Below are 19,806 nucleotides of genomic sequence, written 5' to 3'. Positions count from 1 at the left end.
CTTAAATCTCCAGAAATTTTCTAACCTGGAGTAAGCAACCCTATCTCCTTCTGTTTCTCTGGCCATCTGAGGTTTCCATCACCCTCTGAGGTTTCCATTGCCTCTCCCCTCCATGCATCCTCTACATAGGAAACTAACAGTCTTTCTTCACAGTCTTTCTTCACCAAAGCATACATCATTCTCCTCTCCCCCGTGTGATCTGAACAACAACCCTATGAGGTAGGTTAGTCTGGAAGTGTGACTGGGCTGAAATCAGCCAGTCAGCTTCCACAGCAAGAACCTGGGTCTGGCAGATCCCACTCTAAAGCCCTAACTCCTATACCACAGTGGCTGTCATAGGGTAGCTGCTGCTGAACAGTACCAAGCAGCCAGGTGTAGAGTAGCCAACCCCCAGGTGGAGCCATCCCTTTATCTGCCCCTCTGACTTCAGGTTTCCATTGCCTTCCCCCTGCCTGCAGACTCTACATAGGAAAAGGACAGTCTTTTTTCACAGTGTGAGGGAGACCAAAGCAGCTTACATCATTGCCATCTCCCCTCTTTGATCTGAACAACAACCCTGTGAGGCAGGTTAGGCTGGAAGTCTGTGACTGGTCCAAGATCACTCAGTCAGCTTCCACAGCAAGAACCTGTGTCTGACATGCTCCACTCTGAAGCCCTAACTCTTATGCCCTCCTCAAACTCCACCACAGAATCTCCCGGAATTTCCCACCAACCTGGAAAGGTACCTCTAAAGGCCTCTGGACAACTACCCCCCCATCCTTGCTGTCTTCTAACCCACCCAAGTAAACCCACATTGACTCCCCACACCATCTCAAGGGTAGCTTATCTCTGCCATCTGGATAGAAGTTGTAATTTTTAGTGATTTCCAGCCCTCACCTGGAGATTGGCAACAATAGTTTCCCAGAAGGAAATTGTTGAATTATAGAATCATAGAGTTGGAAGGGACCTCCAGGGTCATCTAGTCCAACCCCCTGCGCAATGCAGGAAACCCACAAATACCTACCCCAAATTGGCTTGGATTCTATGGCATTGTACCTCTCTGAGGTCTCACTCCTTCTCAAACCTCACCTTCTGCAGGCCCCATCCCTTAAATATTCAGAAATTTCCTATCTCCTTCACTTTACTTGCCACTCTGACTTCAGCTTTCCATCACCTCCCTCCCTGCATCTGCATAGCAGTTGTAATTCTGAGTGATTGCCAACAGTGGTTCCCCAGAAGGAAGGACCTCTCCCTCAGAGGCCTGTAGTGATACCTTCGAAATTTCCCACCAATCTGGAAAGGTACCACTAATGGCCTCTAGGCGAATGCCCCCCCCCAGGCCTTGCCATCTTCCCACCCACCCAAGTGAAGGCATTAATTCCCCCTCCCACACACCTCAAGGGAAGGTGATCTCTGCCATCTGGAATTCCCTAACCTGGAGTTGGCAACCCTGCACCTTCTAGATAGTAAGATAACAGTCTTTCTTCACAGTGGGGGAGGGGAACAAAAGCAGCTGACATCATTCTCCTCATTTCTCTTCCTCCTTTGATCTGAACAACTCTGTGAGGTTTGCCTATCTCCGTCTCAGGCAAACATCTTGGGGCAAGGCTGAGGGGAGGAAGGAGAGACAGCTATGCCCTCTGGGGCAGTGCCAGGCTCTCTGGCTATTGCAATGGCCTTCAGAGGCTGTGTGTGCTGGGAGGCATCTATGTGGGCTTTTGTAAGGCTGCGGGACCTCTGCAGCCCTTTCTGAGGCTGGTTGACTGAGAACAGCTGGAGATGTGGCTGTCTCTGAGGTAAGACTGCTTTTGGCAGTGTGTTCAACATTCTTGGGCCCGCAGGAGACAGGGGCAAGGGAGTCAGCCAATGGGAGGCCAGAGATGGGTGACCAACATGTAATGGGCCAATAGCGTGTTCCCACAGTAACTGCCAGAATTTAGGTTGGTTGCATTTTACTGACAGAATCAGCTTTGCTGGCTGGCAACGGCCACTTGAGCAGGAGAGAGAAGTGGACTCAACCAATGGCACGCAAGTACTCTTAATTGATAGTTTGACGGGCCAAAAGCTTGCGCTGTACAGTCCCACTGAGCCCCAATGATTGCCCATCCCCACCGTAGCAGAGCTCTGGATGATGAACAACATGTTCAGATAATTCCAATAAAAGTTACAATAAAATATAATTAAAACATACAATAAGTTAGAACAGTATAAAAACCAAATGGCAAATAATATATTCATTTGAATTGCAGACTGCTGGGTACTCTGCAGGTGGGGGGTGGGGAGAGGGAAGGGGGAGAGCAAGCTGAAGTGAACAAACAGGGTGCTAGTTTGTATTATATTTTATTGTAGTTTATATTGTTATTTATATTATATATTTTATTGTGTTTTGTTGTAGTTTAAATTGTAAGCCATCTTCGGTTCCTGTAAACCGGTATTATGGAAGAATTTATTGGGAGGGTTTTTTATGATTAAGGAGCTTCTGAAACTAAAAATTGATCTGTGGCAAATTGATTAAGGAAAGATAATTATTGGGGAGGGTTTTATAATTAATAAGCCTTTAGATTAAACTAATTTAAATTTTAGCTAATAATTGTTGGGGAAGTTTAGAGAAGATTTAGTTAAATAGCTAATTAGTAAATGGCAGATTAGTTAAAATAGATAGATCAGCTGGGAGGAGGGGGCGGAAGAGAGGGTAGTTGGACGGTTCCACCAATTTAGGGGGACACTAATAGGAGATGATTGGCCTGGGGATTCCAGTGCTCCTGGGGAGGGGAAGATATGACGGTGGGACGAGGCAGAATTACAAAGGAAGGAGATCGACCCCCTTCCAGCCTTCGTCCCATCCCGACGGTGACAGGTAGTGGGGCCAGGTTGAATTACTCGCCTCCGTCACTGGTGTTATGCAATGCCAGGTCCATTAATAATAAGACCTCTGTCCTGCAGGAGTTCCTGATCGAGCAGGATATGGACCTGGCTTGCGTGACCGAGACCTGGGTGCGCGAAGGGGAGACGGTAGCTCTCTCCCAGACCGTTCCCCCGGGATACTCGGTCTTTCACCAGTCACGGACTAGCGGGCGGGGGGCGGGGTGGCGCTCTTCATACGAGAGGCTTACTCCTTTAGGGCTCTTCCGGCTCCAGAGATCCCAGGCGTTGAATGTGTTGGCCTGATGTGGGATGTTGGGGAGGGGTTGGCGATCTGGCTGGTGTACCAACCGCCTAACGCACCGGCCGGCGCCTTACCATCACTGGTGGATGCCGCGGCGGGCTGGGCGTTGGAGCACCCAAGGCTTTTGGTCTTGGGTGACTTCAATGTCCATGCCGACGACGCGGCATCCAGCCAGGCGATGGACCTGGTGTCATCCATGGCGACACTAGGACTCTCCCAGGTTGTTACAACACCCACTCATCAGGCGGGACACATGTTAGACCTGGTCTTTGCGGCCGGAATATCAGTGACTGATATTGCAATGGAAGCAGTGCCATGGTCAGATCACTTTGCCCTTAAGGCCCGTATGGAGGTATCACCCAAAACCCGTTTAGGCGGAGAGCGTATTTTAGCTCACCCGCGGAGCCTGATGGACCCGGAACGGTTCCTAATGGCTCTACGGGATACCTGGCCCGCTGGCGATTCCCTGGATGGTCTGGTAGAGTCCTGGAACGATGGGCTCTCCAGGGCCATCGAGGAAATCGCACCCAGGCGCCCTCTGCGCCCCCGCCCGAAACCGTCGCCTTGGTTTAACCGGGAGCTGCGGCAACAAAAGCGGGGGCTCAGACGACTAGAGAGGCAATGGCGGCGTACTCGAGACGAAGTGACCCGAACATCTTATAGAGAGAGTTTGAAGGCCTATGAGATGGCAATCAAATCCGCAAAGAGAGCATTCTTTGCGGCTAAGATTGCATCCGCAACTTCGCGCCCGGCACAATTATTCGACATAATTAGAGGACTTACCACGCTGCCGCAAGGCAGGTTAAATTCTACTGAATTGGAAATAGGCTGTGAGGCTTTTGCGAAATTTTTTGCGGATAAAGTCGCGTCACTCCGCCCCGACCCCCCTGCCAGTTTGGAGACAGTTAGCGAACCTGAGGCCCCGAGCCTGTCCTCGGATTATACTCTGGATGGCTTTGACCCCCTCAGTCTGGAGGAAGTTGACAGGATTCTTGTATCTGCTCGCCCAACAACTTGTAAATTAGACCCTTGCCCTTCCTGGCTTATTAAATCTTGCCAGGGGGATCTTAGATATCCCGTGCGGGATATCATAAATAGGTCCCTAACGGAAGGGCATTTTCCAACGCCACTTAAAGAGGCTGTGGTCCGACCCCTCTTAAAAAAGCCATCTTTAGATCCAGCCCAATTGACACACTATCGGCCGGTTTCAAATTTGCCCTTTCTGGGTAAACTTATTGAGAGGGCAGTGGCGAAGCAGTTACAGACCTTCCTGGATGACACTTCCATCCTTGACCCATTTCAGTCCGGCTTTCGCCCGGGACACGGGACGGAGACAGTGTTGGTTGCCTTAGTGGATGACCTTCAACGGCATCTGGATCGGGGTGGCTCGGCGGTGCTGATGTTGTTAGACCTGTCGGCTGCGTTCGACACGGTCGACCATCGGCTACTGACGTGCCGCCTCGCCGACGCGGGGATTCAGGGGTTGGCCTTACAGTGGCTTTCCTCTTTCCTGGAAGGTCGGGGACAAAGGGTCGCAATTGGGGGGGAGCTATCCCGGAGGCGCTCACTCGATTGTGGTGTGCCTCAAGGGGCGGTTCTCTCCCCGATGTTATTTAACATCTACATGCGGCCTCTTGCCCAGATTGCCCGAAGGTATGGGTTGGGATGTCACCAGTATGCTGATGACACCCAGCTCTATCTACTGATGGATGGCCAGCCTGTCTGCGCCCCGGAAAATCTTGACCAGGCACTACGGGCCGTGGCTGAGTGGCTCAGACTGAGCGGGCTGAAGCTAAATCCTACGAAGACAGAGGTCCTTTGCTTGGGTCGCCGCGGCCTGGGTGGGGGGATCCCCCTGCCGGCTTTTGATGGTGCGCCGCTGATGGCGGCGGACAGGGTCAAGAGCCTGGGGGTGCTATTGGAGCCTTCCTTAAAGATGGAGGCTCAGATAGCAGCCGCTGCCAAGTCCGCATTCTTTCACCTTAGGCGGGCAAGGCAGCTGGCCCCCTTTCTGGAGCGCGACGACCTAGCAACAGTGATCCATGCTACGGTCACCTCAAGGTTGGACTACTGCAATGCCCTCTACATGGGGCTGCCCTTGTCTCGGACCCGGAAACTGCAGCTGGTGCAGAATGCCGCGGCCCGGCTGTTATTGGGTCTCCCAAAGTGGGGACACATCCAGCCGGGTCTCCGGACTCTGCACTGGCTTCCAGTGATATACCGAATCCGGTACAAGGTGCTGGTTATTACCTTTAAAGCCCTATATGGCCTGGGACCTGCCTACCTGAAGGACCGTCTCTCCCCACATGTTCCCCAGAGAGCACTGAGGTCAGGAACACAAAACCTCCTAACTATCCCCGGGCCAAAAGAAGCCCGTCTGAAAGCCACCAGGGAAAGGGCTTTCTCCGTTATGGCCCCCGTATGGTGGAATCAGCTGCCGGAAGAGGTGAGGGCCCTGCGGGACTTGGCGCAGTTCCGCAGGGCCTGTAAGACGACCCTCTTCCGGCTAGCCTATACCTAACTGGCCAGCCATCTGTTTACAGGAAACTGATTTACTTTGTTTTTAATGTTTTAATCTGTTTAAATATTTAATTGTTTTATATTTGAAATTGTTTAAATTTTATGTTGATTAACTGTTGGAAGCCGCCCTGAGCCATTTGTGGGAAGGGCGGGATATAAATCCCAAATAAATAAATAAATAAATAAAAATGGTGACTAATATATGTTTTAAATGAATAATATAGTTGAGAGTCATTTACTGCAAGACATCAGATAACTAAGCTGACAGTGAAGTGAAAATGTACTGACACAATGTTGCGTTGTGTTTTTTTAAATCCATACAGTAGAAACAGATATTCACTCTGCAGTACCCATTAGTTGTAATTTTTTAACTGGAAAAACTAGAGCATACTCTTTTGTAGTTCTGTTCTTAACAACAACAACAAAAAAGAGCATAGATTATTAGGAGATACTTCCCTTTACAACCCGTGGCTAGGAGGTCCCTCGATGCCCCTTTGAAGGTGTTTTTGTTCTTTTTTGAACACCATAATTGCATGAAATATGAGAGATTTCCCTGTTTTAAAAACCATCTCAGCTCTATAACACCTCATTATTTTTACATTTTTGATTTTGTCACCTCAGTGGTCGCAATGAGCTTGCCCTTTGGAAGGAGCAGAGTTTAATTTATTGTTTTAAAAAATGCATACAGAAACACCTTCTCTTCCCACCCCCCCACACCTGCAACTGCATACTAGAAATCTCCTTTCACCCAAACAGAGCTTTTTTCACATTTGTACTGCAAGCAAAAATTCAACAGCTGAGAAATTTTGGGGTACTCTTGTTTGCCTGTTGCAATTCCATTGCTATGATGCTATAAGAAGCATTGAAGTATTGTTAAAGGAAAACCTGTGAGTGATCCTAATATAATAATCCTGCTGGAGCTGACCAAGAGTTCCTCACTTCTAAGGTCATTTTTCCAATTGTGGCCAGCTTCTGGGGAGTTCAAAGCAGGACACTGAAACAACACTCCTTTAATTGTCCCCCTTTCCATACTGGCACTCAGAATTTGAAGATTCATTTAGCAATCGTGGCTAGTACCCACTCATGGACATTACTTTCTATGACTTTTGTCTAATCACCTTTTAGGGTTTCTAGACCCCAGGTCCAGACAGAGTATCCCCCACTTTTGAGGGCTTCTCCCTCCTGCTGGTCAGCTGACCAGCATGGGAAACCTTGCCCCCATATGCAGTGTCCTGTACAACATTGCCAACATTGCCAATGCAATGACATCATGCAGAAGTGACAACATCATGCTGTGGGTGCTCTGGTTTGAAGGCAATTTTACCACAGAGTTTTGCCCTCAAAACAGTGTCTCCACGTGATGTCCCTGGTGTCCCAGAGCAGGGCAGATTCAGGCAGTAGAAACTAAGGGCAACAAAGCAAGGACACTAACCAAGTTTGTGTAGCCAAAAAGTCAGTCCAAAAGTCATACACAAGGGAGGCCAGCTGAGAAACGAGGAGAAAAGGTACAAGCAGATCCAAAAGGCACAGTTGAGCAGGTCTGTGGGTTAAAGTCAGGAGATCAGAAATCACAAGAGGTATCAGGGTCAGGTTCTGTGGTTGTGCCTGGAGCAATTTTGCTAATTTAAACCAGGCTTCCCATATTGTTATTGGTCTTTAAGGTAAAATGAGTTTTTTAAAAAGACATTTTAACCTACTTAGAACCTGCTAATCACAACATGAGACCAGTTCTGATCAATTAAGCCAAACAGGATTTGAAAGGTTTAAACTCCTCTCCCCTTCCTAGGTAGCCCTGGTTTTTAAAAATTGTGGCTGCTTGGATAATGTACTTTTATAGAGTTCTGTTGGATTCTTAGTTACCTCTTTGACACTGTCTGTGCTGAAATTTTTGCATCCTGTCTAAACTCATGGAATGAAGGTAGGATGCAAGTAATAAAATTTTATTTATTAACATTGTAGCCCGCCTTTCTCACTGAGACGCAAGGTGAATTACACAGTTTAAATCAATGTAATCAATAGGTTGAGACTCCTAGTAAGTAAAAAGGACTAAGACTGACACTATGTTGAATACAGCCATTTCTCTTCATACATCCATCTGTCGTTTATCTTCTAGTCCCCCCAGTGGTGGAGCCCGTTTCCCAAGATATCCGGCAAGCCTTGGGCCACAGTGTCACCCTTCGCTGCACTATGCTAAAGGGAAGCCCTATGAAAGTGGCTACAGCTGTCTGGAGAATCAATGGAAGTCTGCTGACTGTGCCTCCTGTAGAGCAACAGGAATACTCTGAATATAAGGTGGACAATGTGAGCCGGGAGACTAGTGGCAACTATGAATGCAGCATCTCCAATGATGTTGGAGTGGCAACCTGCCTCTTCCAGGTATCTGGTAAGTCTTACAAAATAGCATCCACCTGGTTTTCTGTTCAGTAGATTTTGGTGTGATTAAAATTGGTTGGTGAAATGGAAGTTATGCTGGCATAATTGAAATCAGTGGAACTATTTGTAGGCAGCTTCTTCATACAAACAGCATCCATGAGATTTCATACATACTGGAGAGTCCCTTGAAGAATGGTCGCAATCCCAGGTGTATTTAATCATGTCAACTACTGTGCCTTATAGTCCAGCCCACCTTTGTATTTAGGACCAACAGAAGACACTACTGACTTATGACACTTTGGGCAAGCTGGTATTTGATTTACATTGTCCCTATTACTAGTGAGATTAATTTGTCTGTTTGTTTTATCCCCAAATGGGACTATGTGTTCATACAAACTTATTGACATTCTAGAGAATAGTATTTTGGTCTTCTCTAAGAAAAGAAAGCTTAATTTGTTAACTATTTTATTGATTCCTTGCTTGTTGCTTATTATATGATGGAGAGACTCTAAAGCACAAGGAGCTATGAAGAAATCTGAACTTGGACAATTTGGGGAAAAGAATTTTGGGACCAAATTGGGAGCCAATTTTCTATAGTAGAATCAGTTTTCTGTTAAAATGGTCAGCAAAGGTGGTAGCTTAATTAATTGCTTTAGCGGTTTCTAAACTGCATAGTGACTTTCAAGGAGGGACAAGAGATACCTTTGTTGCATTGCCAGTCCAGAATTCCTCACTTCTCTGAAATGTCATTTTATTCTGATCCCTGTTTGACCCTGCTAGTCCATGTTGAAGTCAGTAGCAATGTGTGAGAGACTAGAGCAGACCATGTAGTCACGCAACAAGCCCGCTCCAGGGAAGAGGTTTTTTTTCTCCAAGTCACATACTTTGTTTACTTCCCTATTTCAGCACATGGGCCTAAGTGTGAGATAAATGCAATTGCCTTAAAGTGAATGCGCTGAAATCTTGATTTTGCCCTCTGCACTCTATTGAAATGGCTCTTGACACAGTTTTAAGTGCCCTCTTGTCTCAGTCTTCATTCTTGCTCTGTAATGACTCTGACACTATCAAACATATTATCTTTCTCAAATCTCTTTCCTACTTTGCACTTTAACACATTTGTCTCTAGTTGACTTTCATTTATGTCTTCTTTATCTTCTTAGTAATTCTTTGGTATGTCTGCTGCTGACTGCTGAGGATGTAAAGTACTTAGATTTGGCCCCCTGCTTTTCTGTCTTTACATGATGCTATTCACAGCAATAGATTTGGATAGTTTTGTTCTTCTGACAAATTTCAGATCTATTTTTCCATCCTTCTGCCCAGCACCACATCTTTTAACTTATAGTGGAATCCTACACATGTGTACATAAAGTAAATTCATTCAGTGGGACTTACTCTCTAGGAAGTGTGCTTAGGATTGCAGCCTTATTTCCACAGTTATATCCAAAGAGCTAGATGGTGAAATGGTTCCTTCTTCCATTTGCATCCAGAATATCTGTGAAGACTGTTTGCATTTGACACAATTCATAGAACTGGAAGGCTCTGTCCTACAATGAAGTAGGGATGGAGAACGGATTAAATATTCAGAAGAACTGTTCAGACAACTTCAGGGAATGCTGTAAGGCCAAAGTCATGATCAGCAAACTTATGTTAGGTTTCTATTGATAAACTATACAGTTTCCTCCAATATGCTAATCTTCTATGTACAAAGCAGGATTGCCAAGCAAACAACAAACAGAAGACCAGAGAGTATTTGCAACAGCATGACATCACTTCCACAAAAAGTATTATTGCACCTCTCCAGGAATCACTGGAAGTTCTATAGTAAAATCATAGCGTTTTTGGCAATTCCTAGAGGGTTCTGATGTCACCAGAACAAAAAAGCCCAGAGGGCTTGGCAAGGTTAAGTGAGAAAGCCATCATTTTCACCCTCACACACACAGGCAGCCTGATATGGTATAGCTCAACAATAGCTCCATTACATGTGTACCCAGATCACATAGCTCATCTTTTACTTACAAGAGGCTTGCCATTCAAAATGGCCAGTCTGTTACGAGTGCTTTTGCAATACATTTTTGCCTGCTTTGGTGTGAAGCTACAGTAAGAAAAAGTTGAAATGTCTGGTTAAAACTTCTGCAATGTATGACTTTAATAGCACAGCTTCCCAGTGTGTTCTTAAACAGGCACCCTGCTTGTGGACACCCCTGCAGCTGGTTCACCTCTTCACCTTCCACCATGGACTCTACCTGGAGAGATTCCCCAGGCCTCAGAATCAGGATGTGGATAAGAGTTGTTATTCCCAGTCTTCTTTCTTAAGAGAGTGAGCTCAGCCTTTAACACCAGGCTCAGCATATCCTCATTCCTCCTCTCTGTCCTGATGTGAGACCCTTACCTTTTATTTCCTCTCCCTGCCCTGTTCTCCACCTCCCTTTTGAGCCTGGCTAATCCTGGCCTTTAGCCTTGCCCAGCCTGGACATGTCACTTCTTCAAATACATTAGAAGCAGGAAACCAATCAGGGAGGCAGTGGGGCCCTTGGATGACCAAGGGGTAAAAGGATTACTGAAGGAGGATAGGGAAATGGCTGAGAAGCTGAATGCATTTTTTGCCTCCATCTTCACTGTGGAAGATGAGAAGTGTTTGCCCGCTCCAGAACTGCTGATTGGAAAGAGTGTTGAAAGACCTGAGTCAGATTGAGGTGATGAGAATGGAGGTCCTATGACCGATAGACAATTTAAAAACTAAGTCACCAGGTCCAGATGGCATACATCCAAGAGTACTGAAAGAACTCTAAGGTGAAATTGTGGATCTCCTAACAAAAATATGTAATCTTTCATTGAAATCTGCCTTGGTTCTTGAGGACTGGAAGGTGGCTTATGTCACCCCCATCTTTAACAAGGGTTCCAAAGGAGATCCAGGAAATTACAGGCCAGTCAGTCTGACTTCAATACCAGGAAAGTTGGTGGAAACCATTATCAAAGAGAGAATAAGTAGGCACATTGATGAACAGAAGTTATTGAGGAAGACTCACCATGGGTTCTGTAAGGGAAGATCTTGTCTCACTAACCTGTTAGAGTTCTTTGAGGGGGTGAACAAACATGTGGACAAATAGATGTTGTTTACCTTGACTTCCAGAAAGCTTTTGATAAAGTTCTTCATCAAGGCTCCTTAGTAAGCTTGAGAGTCATGGGGTAAAAGGATACGTCCTCTTGTGGATCAAAAACTGGCTAATTAATAGGAGTGAATATAAATGAGGAATTTTCGGAGTGGAAGGTGATAAGCAATGGTGTACCGCAGGGCTTAATTCTGGGTCCAATGCTTTTTAACTTGTTCATTAATGATTTGGAGTTGAGAGTTAGCAGTGAAGTGGCTAAGTTTTCAGATGACACTAAATTGTTCCGAGTTGTGAGAACCAGAAAGGATTGTGAGGCACTCCAAAGGGATCTATTGAGGGATCTATTGAGGTTGGGTGAGTGGGTGTCAACGTGACAAATGAGGTTCAATGTGTCCAAGTGCAAATAATGCACATTGGGGCCAAACATCCTAGCTATAAATACAAGTTGATGGGGGTGTGAACTGGCGGAGACTGACCAAGATCTTGGGGTCGTGGTAGATAACTCACTGGAAATATCGTCAGTGTGTGACTGCAATAAAAAAGGTCAATTCCATGCTGGGAATTATTAGGAAGGTGTAATGTACTGGGGTCGGCGCAGTAAGAGACCAGAGTCGGAGAGTGATTTCAGCAAGCTTTACTTCAGGAACACACACACAACACACTGAGCTCTGTTCAAACTTCCCGCTCCTTTATACAATTCTTGCCCCCTTCTGATTGGTCCTTAACTATCTACATGGATTGGCTATTTACAGGGCCCTAAGGGCCTATCAGGGTACAGTATGAGCCTGGATGTTGATTGGCTACTTATGTTTCAATCCTTTCCCTGATTGGGCACGCTTAGGCCTTCTCTGGAACCCTGGTATGGAGTTCAAGCTCTGGCTTGTTTGGCTTCCCTCCAAAAGTAACAGTTCCCCCATTTGAGCCTAGGACACAACAGAAGGGAATTGAAAACAAATCAGCCAGTATCATAATGCCCCCTTATAAATCGATGGTGCAGCCTCATTTGGAGTACTGTGTAGTTCTGGTCACCAAACCTCAAAAAAGATATTATAGCATTGGAAAAAGTGCAGAAAAGGGCAGCTAGAATGATTAAAGTTTTGGAACCCTTTCCCTATGAAGAAAGGTTAAAATGCTTGGGGCTCTTTAGCTTGGAGAAACGTTGACTGAGGGGTGACATGATAGAGGTTTACAAGATTATTCATTGGACAGAGAAGGTAGAGAAAGAAGTACTTTTCTCCCTTTCTCACAATATGAGAACTCTGGGCATTCAATGAAATTGCTGAGCAGTCAGGTTAGAACTGATTAAAGGAAGTATTTCTTCATCCAAAGGGTAATTAGCACATGGAATTCACTGTGACAGGAGATGGTGACAGCTGCCAGCATAGACAGCTTCAAGAGGGGATTGGGTAAACATATGGAGCAGAGGTCCATCAGTGGCTATTAGCCACAGCATATTGATGGAACTCTCTTTCTGGGGCTGTGATGCTCTGTATTCTTGGTGCTTGGGGGGGGCAACAGTGAGAGGGCTTCTAGTGTCCTGGCCCCACTGGTGGACCTCCTAATGGTGCCTGGTTTTTTGGCCACTGTGTGACACAGTGTTGGACTGGATGGGCCATTGGTCTGATCCAACATGGCTTCTCATATTCTTATGTTCTTATATTCTTCTTCGTTCACCTTGTCCAAGTACCTGCAATTAGTTCTTTAACTGAGAGCTCTGGTTAGCTGCCAGAGATTCCCTGCTGTAATATGAGAAGGCTGCTGGCTCTTTGTCACTGGCTGATGTCATCAGCAGGTGACTAGCAGTTGTGGCAGGAACTGGCTGTTACAAGGGCTGGCTCCATGGGATCAAGCAGCAAGATGGAACCTTGGCACAACACTATCCCCAGTTCTTGCTGCAAGGGCTGTTCCCCCATTGGACCAGTCCTGCTGGCTAAACTCATATTTCCTTTGCTTGGTAATACAAGCTTGGGAAGTTCATAATATGGTGAGCATTAAATCCCTCCCCCTGGACCAATAAGTGCAGTAGATCCAAAGCTGCCACTAGGGTAGCCAGGTTTGGGGGGGGGGGGTGCATCTAGATATACAGCAGCTAGAAGGACTAAGGTTTCTGAAATGCAAATCCTTTATTGGTGTGGTATCCACTGCAATGTGGAGACAAGTAGTCCTGTTAACATCAGTGGGGTTGAAGTTTACTGGATTGTGGTCTCTGTCTGAGCCAATTGTTTTGGGGGACTTAAGATGTACATAAACTCTCTTTCCTGCAAGACAAGACCCCTCTTAGTCAGTGTCTGATAATGGGTTGGGAACCCAATTCCAGCCCTTCTTGGCTTATTCTCACTGTGAAAGGGCAACCATCCATTTATTTTAAAAAAGCTAGGGTTACCATATTTTGAAAAGCAAAAAAGAGGACACATTTCCCAAATAGTTCAAGCAAGTGATCACTACGATAAATCTCATTTCAAATATTCCTGCTATTTAAGCTGTGATAATTACTATTAACTAGGAATATACCAAGCCTTCCGACCCAAAAAAAGACATTTTCATAAGGTTTTTTTTTAAGAGCCCAAAAGAGGACAGATACAAAAAAAAGAGGACATATCTTCTAAAAAGACTACATCTGGTAACCCCATTTTTACCTTTTGTGTATATAGATGGTGGCATCTTACAAATAATCAAGCTTTACCTTATCTCATTTCTTCCTCCCCCACACTGGGATAGATCCAACCACCCTCCAAGGAGCCTTCTTCCAACTTCAATAGTTCTTCCTCCAACAGAAGATTTATTTAAATTAGAGGAAGCCCTTTGAGCTGGAGGAAGGCTTCAAACTTTGCTCTGTGGGCTTGTAGGACAGAGGTCAGATCCACCCACTTACTGTTATGAAGTGGAACTGGGGAAGATATAATGTTTATCTTCATAGTATGAGCTTCCCAGACTTGTATTTCCAAGCAAAGGAAATGTGAGTTTAGTCAGCAGGATTGATAAACAGACCTGCAGCTTTCCATGAGAAATGCATATTCATGGAATACACAGAACTGTATGAACTAACCAGACTTATCACCATTGAGTTGCTGTAGCCAAAGTACACAGATGTAATCCAGCCAACATCCACTTTAGGATATTACTCCTCAAACACAGAAGGATTAATGCATGGGGGTTGAATAAGAACTACTCAGCAAGTTCTTCTTCCTGCTTCTTCCTTACAGTTGGGGAAATACTCCATCGGTGACTTAAACGTCCAGGAAGAAAACAATAAATGAACCATTGTAGTTAAAGCATTGACATGGAATCCTCCATCCTGGGAATAAATTAATTTTTAAAATTATGCAAGATAATGATTCTTATCTCTTCTGATTTTATTTCTGAATCTCTTATGAAATTTGACTTCACAGTCAATAGAAGTTGAATAAGCAACAATTAGTCTCCAAGGTGGTTCTGAATCTCTGGCACACGCAGAAATGTAGGTCGATAAAAATAATAAGAAAAAAGGGGCTTAGAAATAAACATCAATATTACCATTCTGAGTTAATAAAAATAAACATTGAATCATTCCCATTTAATTATAGCTGAAAAGAATGGCTGAGCCAGTAATTGGAGTGGGATGAAGTGGAATGGAAAAAATAGGGGCACTTTGGGAATGAGGAATGGCAGTGTTTTGGGCTCCTTCCAGTTGTGTGGTTGCTCTGGCTTTTGGTCTGTCAAATCTTTGGAAATGAGATGTGCGGAACAAAAGAAATCTGTGTTCTGAGCAGTGGGGTTGATGTGATGGAATAGTTCGCTACAAAGGCAGACCATGGAATTGATCTTAATCTAACAACAGTCTTCAATTCCTTCGTTTCAAACCACCATTTCTTCTGATCTCAGAACAGTAAATAAGTACTGCTTCTTGGCTTCTTGCATGTGAGGAGATTAATGTTAATGTTGCCTGTATTATTGAAGGCTGTTGTTTCAAACCACAATTATATATTGTTACTTAATTGACTCCCTGTTGTTTTCCAGAGAATTTTCAGGATGCCTCTCAATTCCACTGCTGCTCACCCCTCTTCTCCACTGCTTCTCAACCATTAAAGTTCATTCTGCACTGCCTTCTGCAACTCATGCTGCTGTCCTTTCAGGCTCATTGTAAAGCCTTGTTTTATACTTGGATGCCTGGCTTACTTTTTTCCTCTCTGACATCCCACACACATTCCTTCCTTCTTGGTGATTTCAACTTTTATGTTGATAGACCAGTGTCAGACCCTCTGACCCATGGGTGTCGAACATGCAGTTCAGGGGCCAAATCAGGTCCCCGGGCGACTGGCTGTCATCTGCTTCCTTCTCCCTATATCTTGCTTTCTTCTGCATAACAGCTTGCTTTGCAAGGCTTGCTCAATTGCACAGGAGCTACAGAGTGAAACTTCTCTTTTCTCCATTGGCTGAAGCTCTGGGGAGGAAGGGGAGAGGAATAGCTTGCTTTGCCAGGCTCTCTCAATTGCGCAGCAGAGCTACTGTGCCAAGCCTCTCTTCCTCCTGTTGGCTGAGGCTCCTCCCCACCCCCCACCCCAGTTCCCTGGGGAAGAAAAGAAAGAGCCAGAGCTTCCTTTGCCCAGTTCCCTGGATCCCATGGGAGAAAAACAAACAAAGCATTTTTAAGACCCATGAGTGCTAACGTTTTAAGCATGTTTTAAGTATTTAAAAATATAGATTTATGTTTGTCTGTGTTCTTTATAACATTTATATCTCTGCTACCTAATCTTAAATAGGTACACACATGACTGATCCCGACATGGCTTGGCCCAACCCAACATGGCCTCGCCCCTCAAGGTCTCATTTATGTCAGATCTGGCCCTCATGAATTCGACACCCCTACTCTGACCCATCTCTTTTCCTAATGTTCTCCAGTCTCCACCTTCTGACTTCAAACAGCTCTTTGGAGGAACTGGTTGGCCATTGTGTGAGATGAGATGCTGAACTAGATAGACCACTGGTCTGATTTAGCAGGGGTCCTCTTATATTCTTAATTATTTATTTTAGTTTTCATGGACAAAATGAAGTAGGCTTGAGTTGACACAAGCTTATGCTAAAATAAAAATCATTAGTTAGATCAATTTTGCACTCAGCTTACCCTGCTGTCATGTTCCCCTTCTCCGCACAGCGTCCTTCAGATTTCCCACTATCTGCTCTGGAGCTGCAGCAAACATAGTGGTTTTCGTGGGACAAATGGAAACTGGTTTTTAGCAATTTCCATTTGTCACACGGAGAAGAGGAACGTGACAGCAGGGTAAGCTGAATGCGAAATCGGTCTTAGTTTTTGCTGCCACAGTTGAATACAACCACTCTTCTGGATTTTGTCATTTTTAGGCCGACTCCACCACCCATTGCCTAGGGCACATCCATGATCTTTTACAAAAGATTGATCTGCCTCAGTGGAATACCCTTTGGAATTACAAGTGGCCTTTCTTCACCTGGCTGTGCCTCTTATTTTGCTTTTTTGTGATCTGCATCCATTAATTCAATGGCCTTCCACTTCCCCAGTCCACACCATTTGCAAACAGGCAGAAGTTGAGCCTGCTGAATGGTGGAGCTGCCAACCTGAGACAGTGGATGCTTGTCACTTCCCCCACCTGCTAAGATAAAGACTTAGGAGGAAACAAGTCCCAGCTCTGCTGCCTGGGCCACTGGAACTCAACTTGGAGGCAGACAGCATGGTGCCATGGCAAGTGTGGGGTGAAATGCCACTTCTCTAATGCCACTGCCCTTCCATTTACAAATTGTGGTGCCCAAGCAGTTGAGTCAGCCCTATCTTCCTCTCATAAAACTAAGCCAAAGCACACATAACAGACAGGCTCTCCCCACTTCTCCCTATCTTCACCTCTCTCCTCTCTTTTGTCTCTCCTGATGTCAGTTTTTAGATTGTTCATTCTTTAGGCAGTGACTTGTTTTGCTCTGTAAAGTGCCCTGTGCATGGATGGCATTGCATTGGGGTGGTAATGCTGGTAGGTAGCAAGAAAGAGCAACACTGCACACACATGGCAAGCTCCACTGTTACACAATGAGAATAAGCCTTTAGATTGTTACATAAGGTTGCCAGCTCTGCATTTGGAATTTCCTGGAGATTTGGGGGTTGGAGCCTAGGGAAGATGAGATTTGGGGAGCAGAGGGACCAGCAAGGTATAAATGCCATACAATCTATCCTCCAAAACACCTGTTTTCTCCAGGGGAACTGATCACTGTTGTCTGGAGATCAGTAGTAATTCTGGGAGCTTTCTACAGTGGTGTACAACATTGTTTGCTCCTCCAGTTTTTCCACAAAACAATGTTGCAAACTGCATTGGATTGAGACAGGATGACTGGCCCATGGTCACCCAACACTAGTCCAACACTATGCCTACTGCTAGCTCTCTTCATTATACATGGCCCATTTCTACATCCACCATTTAAATTCAGTGTAGGGGTTTTTTTTGGGGGGGGGGGTATATTTTACTTGTGCAGCAAGAAAGGTAACTGGCTACTGACACTGCAGGGACAGTGCCTCGTCTTTTTAAACCATCCAGTTTTTCCTTGCATTTCCTCTGTGTTCTTCATCAGTGGTTGCCTCCTTATCTTTTCCCTTCTTGAGGTTTATTTCTCCAGCTGTCAGAATCTTCTGTGTTTGGTGTCTTAATTGCTTTGGGATAAATTGTTCTGTTACAAAGGAAGCTTTTAACCTGAGATGAGCAGCATGCCTCAAGAAAGGCAAATGTTTTCAAGCCAAGGTCACTATCCTTTCAATGTGAGTGTGCTAACAAAGTAGTCTTTTCAGCATCACTCTTACAAGTAGGAGAGAGATCAAGGGAAGTTCAGCTCTGAATCTAAACACATGCCCACCAGGAGAGACTTCGTTATTAGGGTATTTGGTTAATATAGCAGAATTTGCCCAGCCATAGAAGCATGATACTGAGAGCAATAACTAAATCTCCCAAGAAGTAACCGGCAAAAAAAAAAAAAAAAGAGTAGTAAACTTACGTTTATTCTAGTTGATCCAGTTCACATTCAAGTTGCAGTCGAAAGAAAAGAAAGAAGCCTGATAGGGTACTTCCCCTATTACAAATGGCCAGCTTGTCTGGCATCATGTGTGTGGGAGTGTGAGGACATTTATCTACAGGAGAGGTCTATAGAGACACCTGTCTCCATGGAAAGCCATGGAAAGTAAGAGGACAAATTGAGAGAGAGAGAAGAGGGGTCAGAGGGCAGCTCTCAGGCTGCGAAAAAGAGAAGCATCCTATTCCAGGGGATTATACACCCTTAGAATGATGTAGTGCCCTCCAGTGTCCAGACATGCTGAGTTGCTCATTCCAACATTTGTGTCCTGGGGTGTTAGTGTGTTAGGGTTGCTGGGCTTTCTGTGTTGTCTATCTGAGGTTGAATGGTGGATAAAAGCAACACATGGGCTGCAAGTGGATGCAATGCAAGTGAACTGCTGAACCATAAGATGACCTTAATGCACTGCACTGTGTGAATTGATAACAGAAATTCTTATGGCTCTTCCAATAATTTTCCTCCTTAATTTTTTCTCTCCCTTCTCTCTTCACCCCCTCCCCCCCCCACACACCTTTCATTTCTCAGCTAAAGCTTATAACCCAGAATTTTATTATGACACCCCTAACCCCATCAGGAAGCAAGCCAAGAATTATTCCTATATCTTGCAGTGGACGCAAAAGGAACCTGATGCTGTTGATCCCGTCCTGAGTTACAGGCTGGATGTCCAGCAGGTAAGACCAAACAACACCTTAAGCACCAAGTCCAGCTATTGAATGAGGAGTTTACAATGGTTAAAACTAGAATGTTTTGTATTCTGATTAAATTGAGATGATATTAACCACAGGGCTTTTTTGGTAGAAAAAGTCCAGTAGGAACTTATTTGCATATTAGGCCACACTTCTGATGTCACCATTGTTTCACATAGGGCTTTTTTGGTAGGAAAAAAACCCATCACAAACTCATTTGCATATTAGGCCACACCTCCTGGTGCCAAGCCAGCCGGAACTGCGTTTCTGTGCATTCCTGCTCAAAAAAAGCCCTGATTAACCATCCCCTGGAGACTCGGGGCTGCTGTGTGCCAAACAGGCTGGAACTGAGGGCATGGCCCTTCTTTCCTGTTTTACACCGCAGAGAAGCCAGTCATGCAGCCTGGCCACTGTTTTAATGTCTGATGCTGTAAATGACTGAGAGCTAAGAGACCCTGCTGCCTTCCCTTGGAATTTTCATGCCCAACCTTCTGAAAGGAGTCATAACAGAACAGGATCTCATAATCATTAGTAGGGATTGTAACCTTTATAGGCCAGCAATTCAGATGAGTGGAATTTCAGCCTCTTCACTTTGTACAAATAAGGATCATAGATTGGAGGGCTCTCCAGGCTGGAACTGCAGGGGAAAGTCACTGTCTGTTTGTATTGCACAAAGACCTTCATAAAGTTGTCATCTTAATAGTGGGATTCTGATGGAGCGAAGTGTGGGATAAAAGGGTTATTGAGTATGAAATGGAATTATCAAGGATACAAAGAGGCAGGGCTTTTTTGTAGCAGGAACGCCTTTGCATATTAGGCTACACCCCCCTGATGTAGCCAGTCCTCCTGGAACTTATAGTAGGCCCTGTACTAAGAGCCCTGTAAGCTCTTGGAGGATTGGCTATATCAGGGGTAT

At 45.1% G+C, this 19,806-nt stretch overlaps 1 protein-coding gene across 4 annotated transcripts in view; it reads left to right on the top strand.

The window, feature by feature from the left end:
• The window catches only part of MDGA1 (MAM domain containing glycosylphosphatidylinositol anchor 1), a 456,809-nt gene that overhangs the window by 245,572 nt on the left and 191,431 nt on the right, over positions 1 to 19,806 (top strand). For all 4 annotated transcript variants that reach the window (XR_009555734.1, XM_060244909.1, XM_060244890.1 and 1 more), the window contains exons 9-10: positions 7,779 to 8,048; positions 18,730 to 18,875. Coding sequence is in view for 3 of the 4 variants with exons in the window: in XM_060244909.1 (XP_060100892.1) it covers positions 7,779 to 8,048; positions 18,730 to 18,875 (416 nt within the window). In the remaining variant the exon portion in view is untranslated. The remainder of the gene's footprint in view (positions 1 to 7,778; positions 8,049 to 18,729; positions 18,876 to 19,806) is intronic.

Source organism: Heteronotia binoei, chromosome 1 (genome assembly GCF_032191835.1).
Source record: "Heteronotia binoei isolate CCM8104 ecotype False Entrance Well chromosome 1, APGP_CSIRO_Hbin_v1, whole genome shotgun sequence".
Classification (NCBI taxonomy): domain Eukaryota; kingdom Metazoa; phylum Chordata; class Lepidosauria; order Squamata; family Gekkonidae; genus Heteronotia; species Heteronotia binoei.
The sequence above is the reverse complement of the archived record's forward strand: the minus strand, read 5'-3'. Positions and strand labels throughout refer to the sequence as shown.